Here is an 8,994-nt window from a genome sequence, read left to right as displayed (position 1 = left end):
CCAACCCAAACTGCCATTGCAGGTTGTATCTCAGGCTTTTTGCAAACAGACTCAGAGAGACATTTTGTGTGTGGCTTCAGAGCGATTCTGGGTTCGATTAAGCAGCGGCCATCAGCCAGCCAGAATCCTACACTCACTCACGTCATCAAGCAGGATTTGACTCAGGTGTTGCTCAGTCCAGGTTGTTGTTGCTGCTATTCCAACTACTACAACTACTACAGGTAAGACTGCTCCTACTACTGCTCTTCTGCTACAACTAAAATCCGGTGCTACACTTCTAGATAAATGCTGCGGGTCGTCACAGAAGCGCCAGCCAAACACCAACCACCTGTATCACCATCTATGCTACAGAACAGCTGCTAAGTTCCTGTACAGCTCTTATTTATGTGTCAACTCTGAGGTTTGGAGTAAAAATATTCCATCATGTGTGTTTGTGTGTAAAAAGGTCAAATCATGGGTTTGTCTTCGACAGCGCGCCTCAAAGCACAGCAGCTCAGACTGATGAAGCTCCCAAAGAAACGAGCTTTACTCCATTACCCACAATGCAACGGTGACTGGTGGTTAACACAGAGGTGAAAATTGGTGAAAAACAGCTGGTTTGAATGTTCTCTTCAATTCTTTTTCCTTTCTCCCTTTTTTTTTTTTTTTTTAAACGTACGTCAGATCTCTTCTGTCCTAAAAAGGGGGGAAACAAAAGTGAAACGGTACTTTGTTCAAATGACGAAAAGATTTACTGTGACGCGTTAACGTGGCTTTGGGACGTCTCGGAGCCTGAAACTGCAGCAGGAAGGGATTCAACTGTGAGTTGAAAGCCGAGTGCAGAATATCAGGGAGTTAAAGGGAGAAAATCTCATAGAAAGATGCAATATTAAATATTTATAATGTGATAATTTATATGTACCGATGAGTAGTGAGGTTGCACCTGATCTCCTGTTTTCTGCAAGTTTCTTAAGAAAGATTGAAAAAAGAAAAAATCTATAAAGAGGTAATAGTTATGGGTTTACAAGAATCACAACTATGGCTATAAAATGTTTTATTTATTGCTCTGCACCATGGTTTTATATTTAACCTTTTTCTATTGTTATTACTTTATTTAAAAAAAAAAGTATATTATTTCTTAGCATTGAAAGAAAAAAAAATGCACCTCGAGAAACAAAAATGGCTGAAGAATGTAGAGGAGGGAAAGCAGAAAGCCTTCCTGCTCCGTTGTTTTATGTTTTGTGTTGTTCTGTGACCAAAATGTGGCGGCTGGGGGAAGACGGGACGCGCTAAAGACGAGCGTACATCATCACAGGTGCGTTCGTGAGAGCCGAGGAAGAGTTCAGAGGGAAAAAGCGAAGTTGAACAGAAAGGAAACGAGCGGAGCTTAAAAAGATTAAAGGAGGGAGGAGGTTCAGAGCTGAACTGTTAAGTGTTAAGAAGGGAGGGGAAAGAGTTGTTGGGTCGGGTCAGTGTTTTCCTGATGTCTCGTCTTTACCGCGTCCCGTCATTTCTCCGGTCTGAACTTTGTGTTTGCAGTTGTTGCTTTTGTCTTCCAGTCAGACCAAGAAAAATGTTTTTTTTTTTTTTTTTTTTTTTTTTAAATCCCCTCAATTTCTGTTCTCAGATGCCGGGTAAGCCTTATTTGGTTTAGCTCAAACAGTCCGATCAAACAAACACATGAGGTAAAACTCTAAAACGGTCAGATCTCAACTACATCTGAAAAAACATGTTCACCACTGTCTGTCAGCAGATACAGAGAGCACCAGGGGGTGTGCTCTTATTAGGTACAAACACTCCGGCATATTTATTTGAATGTTTTTACTTTCATCATTGATGAATAACTTGAATTTGTTGTTTAATTTATATTTTAGCGGTACGACAGCATTGTTGTTTCAACTTTTTGTTCCGACCATTCGTGATATCCTTTAACTCTTTCCTGTTTTTCTGCTGCTCCTAAGTCCACATGCTTTACTGTTGCACTACCATTAAACTGCAAATAGCTAGCAACGACGCTTTATGGCAGAAAGTTTAAAAAGAAGATGGCGCTGGCCTGCATGCTCTAGTCCTCCTCGGCCCGCACCACCAATCCTGAGTCAAAGTGGCACTCAGAACTCTGATGAAAAATACTTCTCTGTGATGGGCCGAGTCTGGCTGGCTCCGGCTGAGGCAGCTGAAAAAGTTCAAAACGAGGCCAAATCCCACCCAGCTGGCACCCTTGACAGGCTCAAGAAAGCACGCCCAAGTATTTGGAAGGATTTCAGCTTTGGTTTGACCCAGGTCTGCGGGCGGCTGAGGAGTTCTAGCTGTACGAGCACGAGTAACGCCAAAATCATTAGAAACCAGAGCTCATAAGATACTGCTTTGTAGCTTTGAACACAGCACTTTCACACATCCATCACTTTTGATATGATTCAGAGGAATCCAATTCAGCCCTGCCTTTAAGCAAGATTTTTTAGCTTTTTTTTATGTTTTTAAAGAAAATGAAGATTTTTAACTGATGAATGCCCTCCACATAGCTTTGATGCTGCTCTGATGTGTAGATTTGACGAGACGTGGACCGAGTGTCTCGATGTGCAGTGACAAGTCAGCGCTGTCACTACTGTGAAACCGCGAGGTTTGTGAACTAAGACGATACTGTAACTGATCAATCATTGCACTAATCTCCTCCGGATTAAAAAGAAAACGTTTTCCCTCCCGTGAGCCTCCAGCTCCGTTTTAGGTTACAGGCTGATTCTGGGTCAAGGATGATAAAGAAACTGAAAACGGGATGATGTCTTGCTTTGGTTCAACAGTGACTTACACGTGTCAGTTTTTGTTTTCAGCTCATTGTATCGGACCGTGTGTGACGTATGTGACGCTGCGCTGACAGCGTTCCCTCTCAAAGCTGCTGCTGTTTGTACTGTACATCAACCAAACACACCCGACTCCAGCTGCGTTTCTGTCAGAGACTTCAGCTGCTCGGCGTTAATCTCCTTCACGAACCAGTAACATCAGTCAAAAACCACAAACCGCTCTGCTGCTGTAAAACACAAAATTAAAAAAAAGCTGCAGCCTCATGTTGGAAAGGATTTCTGGTTAACTTCAGCAGATTCCCTCCCCCTCTACAGTACTACTCATCTTATTACAGTAACAAAAAGCATGAAATGCATTCATTTATCAACAGAAACAGCAAACATGTATAAATATTTCAACGCTCCACTTTACTGTAGCTTTACAGTAGTGAGGGATGTCTCTGGGCAGATTCCAGCTGTTTCCAGAGTTTCCTCTGAAGTGCCGCAGCTCTGCTCTCTGATCCGTCAGTGGAAGTCAGACGACGTAAACTCGGAGACGGCATTTAGGAAAAACTCAACCGATCCAAACAGATCCACTGAAAAGCAGATCAAACAGCCTTTTTCTGTCCGTCATGCTGTCAGGATGCAGTGCTGCAGGCCTGTGAGGCCACAAGGATGTGAAAATAACAGAGTACCATCAACATGGAGCTGGTTTTTACACTGTACATCCTTAGTATTTTTACACATGAAATGTATATGATAAGGATGCACATTATTTTCCGTCTAACGGACAGCTTCAATAAAGCACTCTGTCAATCTGCTGCTGTGTCCACTCTGTTCTCTTTACTGACTGTTTTTAGACGGCTGTCAACATTTATGGTGGCTACGGGGCTGTTCTGTATATTTCAGAGTAATGTAATTTCATTAAGTGTCCAAGATGTCCTCACGTGTTGTTTAGAGACACACAATATCACCTGACCTCTGACCCTGCTGATGAACCGATCAGACTCTTCCAAACTAAACGAGAAGATCAGTATTAAAATACAGAAATGAAGAAATCAAGAATTTTTTTAAAGTTTTTCAGTGACTTGCTTTAATAATGTAGAATGATGATTTAAAAAATACACTGAGCACCATGATGCAGTACAGTACCTCTAACACATTACAGCATTTAACAAGTACAATTCAAAATGTAGTTTAACAGAAAAAAAAAGATGCAAAAATGCTTTCATCTTTTTGTTGAAGAAAATGTCACAGATGAAAATCTCCAAATCCAAAAAGTAGAAAGTAGGAAGACAAACACACTCAGAATATCAGTTCATCTCCGGTTTAGTTAAAACACAATTCTCAGACAATGTGGAGGTTTCACACACACACAAGCAGAATCATTTCCGATCAAGTCTTTAGAAGAGTCAGACCGCTTTGACCTGAGGACTCTGTATCGTGTCACACACTCCTCAGGTTTGTGTGTGTTTGTCCATCGACGCGCAGGTTTTGCATCTCCTCGCTGAGTGTGTTCCTTTCCTGCATCAGCTGGTTCTGTTTGGCCAGAAGCTCACACACCTGCTGAGCGCTGCTCTGACAGTGTCGGTCCAACTGCTGCAGCCTGCCACACACACACACCGACTGAAAGTGTGAGAGAAGCCCTCCTGGCTAATATAAAACCAAATGTTGTAAATATTGAAACGGAGCTGGGTCCACAAAGAGCTCCTAACATCACTGGATGTTGTCGATCAAACAATCAGCTGTTTACTTGATGACTGTGTCAGACGGAGTGCAGAGAAGATGTGATGAAGTAGCTCAAAAGCTGGGATTTTAGGCTACCGGTATATGTTAATATTTATATTTAATTTACTGTGACAAATTTAACTAAAAACATCAAACAGTACGGCTAAAAGGCAGTTGACTGTTAATTGTCCGTTTCATTGTTTTGTCCTCTAGGTGTACAGTAGTCCCTCGTTTATTTTGGGGGTCCGTACCCTGAAGCCCCGTGATAAGTGAAAAACTATATATATATATCTGCATGGAGAACAGCTGATCAGCTGCAGGAGGAAGTTTCTCCTGCAGTGTGGGCTGTACAGAGGTGCTAAATTATTTAAAATAATTCATTTGAAATAAAAATGTCATGCCGATCATGTGGCTCATCCATCAATCAGCCAATTGTGTGTCATGTCCAATCTTATTTTGAAAAACCGTGATAGAGCAAGTCCGTGAAAAACGAACCGCGAAGTTGCGAAGGACTACAGTATTACTGTGTTTTAAACCCTTCCCACACTCTTGCAATATTCTAAACAATGTTTCTGAACTAAACGCTCTAAAAGAGCACAGAATGTCATGAATTCAACTCTCTGTCTCCGGCTGTACTCTTGGCCACACCCACTTTTCTGCTCTGCATGGAGATCCACTGATCTCTGTACAGAGAAGATCAGCTGATCAGCTGCAGGAGGAAAGCCTCTCCCACAGCTGTGGGCTGTACACAGGTGCTAAATAATTTAAAATAATTTATTTTAAATAAAAAAATCTATGCCGATCATGTGGCTCATCCATCATTCGGCCAATTGTGTGTCATGTCCAATCTTACTTTGAAAAGCCGCGATAGAGCAAGTCCATGAAAAACGAACCGCGAAGTAGCGAGGGACTACTGTAAAACAAAAAGACAAAGTTTTCACTACATCTTCAGAGTGAAATCTAGAAAGTTGCATCACTGGAAGCTTTTTTTTTGTACTTTACCAATATCTGAGATAACATTTACAAAATGTATTTCGATATTTCTTCACAATCCTTGTTACAAAAGGTTAGATGATGTCCATTTTTATTTGAAAACATCAAAAATCAGAAGCGATGAGCTCCTTCCAAGCAGCTGCGGCGACTGACGCCATGAAGCAGGAGCAACAGACATAAAAAAATGACGTTCCAGACAATAACCATTTCTAAGTTAAAACTAGTTAAAACAACAGTTTCACTCTAAAAATCAAATATCTTTGCTGTATCACCATCACAAACTACAGCATCAGAAAGTGGCAGAACATTTTTAAAGAACATCTTTTCAGCCGATGTAGTAAAAGAGAAAAAACACGTGGGAAAAAATACAGCCAGGCAAACGTCACAACACCTGCAACAACACTGAGGAGACAAAAAGGTTGAACAACCAGATTAGTGTTTAAACTAACCCAACGTTAGCGGGTGAAATCTGAAGAGCTTGAAACAGAACTCACTCGACAAACTCAAAACTGGTATACAAACATGAAGGAAAACTGAAAGATAGCCACCTTTAAAGGTTTTATCTGTTCATAACTTCAGGTACTTTTGAGTGTTGAAACACCGAAGAGTAAAAGAATAGTTCAAAATAATCACCTGGTTTTTAAAATAACATTTCTGTCCAGGTGCCATTGAAAGGTGGAGACTGGGTGATAATCTTTCTGCCTGTGTGTCCATCTGTTAGCAAAATACCTTATGAACCACTGGATGGATTTTAATGAATCTCAAAATACTAAATAGATGTACATCTACAGCAACAAGACGTTTCACAAGACTGCGTTCAATCACGCATACAGTTTTTGACCATAACGAGATTGATCCTAGTCTGAAACTCAACGGGCGATAAGCATTCCTCCCCAGCCTTTCATTACTGTACGGGTTCACGAAAATCTCAGTCAGAAGAACAACTCGTTACAACAAGATCAAATGTGGGACTAATAGTTTCAGTAAACTGGAACATGACATCAAATCAAATTGTTGTTCAACTGAGGGAAACGATATTTGTCTTAACGGTTTACTGCATCGTGTCGCATAATATTTTGATGTTTTTGTCTTAGAAGTTAAATTGAACAAATATTGGACTAATACGGCAGGATAGTTTGGAATGTGTGACTGCAGCTCTGATCAATATCACAATTAGTGCGTCCCCCCCCCCCCCCCCCCCCCGAAAACCAGACGATACACCCTTTCATTGCACACTGGGATTAAAGTGTACAGAGATGCAAGGTGGAGTTTGTTAAAACGTTTCCTGCTCACCGTTTCACTCATCCATCCATCTGCTCAGCCAATCACTAAGCTCCCCCCCCCCCAAAAAAAAGCAGTGGTGAACTCTCACTGACACACTTCCTGACAACGACGGGGGAAACCCTCGGCACATAAGTCCACATTTGCATATTGAACTACTTGTCCGATTCCCACACAGAGTGATGTGGCGTTTACGATAAAAATGAAACCGCGCTGCTGTTTCTACTTTAAAAGTTCGATGTTACTTATATATATATATATATATATATATATATATATAATTATAAGATTATTATATATATATGTATTTGTAATTTTAAATCTACTCAATTTGCACGACAGTTAAATTTCCTCCAAATTTCCAAGCTGTTGATTTGACGAGCTCAAAGATGAACTTTACTGTAACAGACGTGGCGTTTGTCGCACCACGAGCAGAACGTGAATAAAACAAACGAAAGTCGACAAACGTCGCTACTATTTCTCCGTCTAATCTAATATTTAGGAATATTGTTCTGTCGATGAGCCGCGGACCAATCAGAAGCTGCTCCTGATGAGGAGTGTGAAGTAGGAGCTGCTTGGGTTGACGGTTCAAAACCCAGAGCGCTTTTGGAAAACCTCCGATTGGTCTATTCAGAAGGAGGCGTCTTTCATGATGTCACTGTTTCAACAGGTTCAAAAGGGGATGATGGGGCGGGGGTGGGGGGGACAGTGGAGGAGGAGAAAGTGGGGTACAGAGGAGGAGGAGAAAGGAGGAGGGTTGTGGCTCAGGGAAGAGAGACAGATAGGGGTAGCTGGGGGGGAGACAGATGCCCCTGCCCTGCTGGTCATGTTGGCAGTGGCAGGCCTGCCTGTGTGTGACAGACGGAGGAATCGAACATCCCAACTCTGCTACTGAATCTGCCCCCCCACCCCCCGCCCTCACTCTGCCATGTATGGTCTCATTTTCCATCTCTGAGTTTAATCCTCCTCCACCACCCCCATCATCTTCACCATCAGTCAACTAAAACCTGCCCTCCTGCAGGCCTCCCTCATCTCCCCCCGTCCCGCCTGAGGGCCCGCTGAGCGCTTTATCTCAGACCTGGAGGCTCTGTCCAGTCCTAGAGGCCGAGAGCGATGACTCCCCTCCCCGCCTGGCGCTCCTGCAGGCAGCCTCCAAGCTGTCCTGAGCAGCCACCCCCTCACTCCTTCCTCCCACACCATCACAGCAACGCAACACAAAGTCACACAACCAGAGAAGAAGATTCACTCTGGACAAGGATGCACGCCTGGTGCTCTGCTCACACAGTGCAGGAAGCACCGAGATCACACACACACACACACACGCACACACGCACGAGTGCCTAAAGGTCATGAACGGAGCCTGTTGTTCTGGAGCTGCAAACCTTTGATGAGCAAAGTGTTGAGAATGTACCGACCGGAGGCCTTCAGCTCCACCAAACTAATCTGAGTCACGCAGAGAAAATGTCAATCCTTATCCCGTTCCAGCGTCTGACGCCGATACCAAACGCTCCGAGACGATCAAAGAGGGAAGACTAAAGCCTCTCTCGGGGAACTTGCAGCGAAGACGAGTTTTACACGTCGTCTTCCAGTAGAGATAAATGTGATACTGCGAACGAGATTTATTCTCAGTCTGTGAAGTTTTGTTCTTCAGACGTGAACTGCGACTCGCTCACAGGCGACTTCCTGCCAAGACAAACAAAAAACGGAGTCTGCCGCCGTCGACAAGTCACGCCGTGTTCTCTGATTTCATACGCAACGCTTCTAACTTTAAAAAGGTCGGATCGCGACCAGAAATACAGCTTGTGTAAAATGTTATGAGTCATTTGTAAAAAGGAGCTGTGGCATTATTGTTCCTAATGAGGCGGCAGTTGTACAAACACACGTCAGGGTCGGGGCCCAGGATGTTTAAATCTGCTGCCGGTTGTAAGCTGGAGGTTTGTGAGTAAAAGCTGTGACCTGTACACATGTGAACAAAACACACTCAGTTTGTCAGAGCAACGAGCTGCCAACCTCTGGCCTTAACACACACACTTGTTCGAAACCACCTCACCTTCATGCTCTGCCGTGGTTGCGTGTGTGTGTGTGTGTGTGCGTGCGTGCGTGCGTGGATTAGTGTGGGGCAGTGTCTGAGCATTAAGCTGTATTAAGCCCTAATTAATGAGTGTGCCAGTAGATAGAGGCCAGTTATTGGATTTGCTGCTTTAGCTGCTGGAAGGAGAGCTACTTTAATCACACACAC

General features: G+C 43.1%; 1 protein-coding gene across 1 annotated transcript in view; it reads right to left on the bottom strand.

The window, feature by feature from the left end:
- Window positions 1-4,157: 4,157 nt before the first annotated feature.
- Window positions 4,158-8,994, bottom strand: part of sdccag8 (SHH signaling and ciliogenesis regulator sdccag8) — a 57,188-nt gene continuing 52,351 nt past the window's right edge. The window contains exon 17 of the mRNA XM_037685946.1: window positions 4,158-4,359. Coding sequence (XP_037541874.1) covers window positions 4,200-4,359 — 160 coding nt within the window. The 3' untranslated portion in view covers window positions 4,158-4,199. The remainder of the gene's footprint in view (window positions 4,360-8,994) is intronic.

The sequence above is a fragment of the Nematolebias whitei genome, chromosome 1, assembly GCF_014905685.2.
Source record: "Nematolebias whitei isolate Nwh7 chromosome 1, NemWhi1, whole genome shotgun sequence".
Taxonomy (NCBI): Eukaryota; Metazoa; Chordata; class Actinopteri; order Cyprinodontiformes; family Rivulidae; genus Nematolebias; species Nematolebias whitei.
The sequence above is the reverse complement of the archived record's forward strand: the minus strand, read 5'-3'. Positions and strand labels throughout refer to the sequence as shown.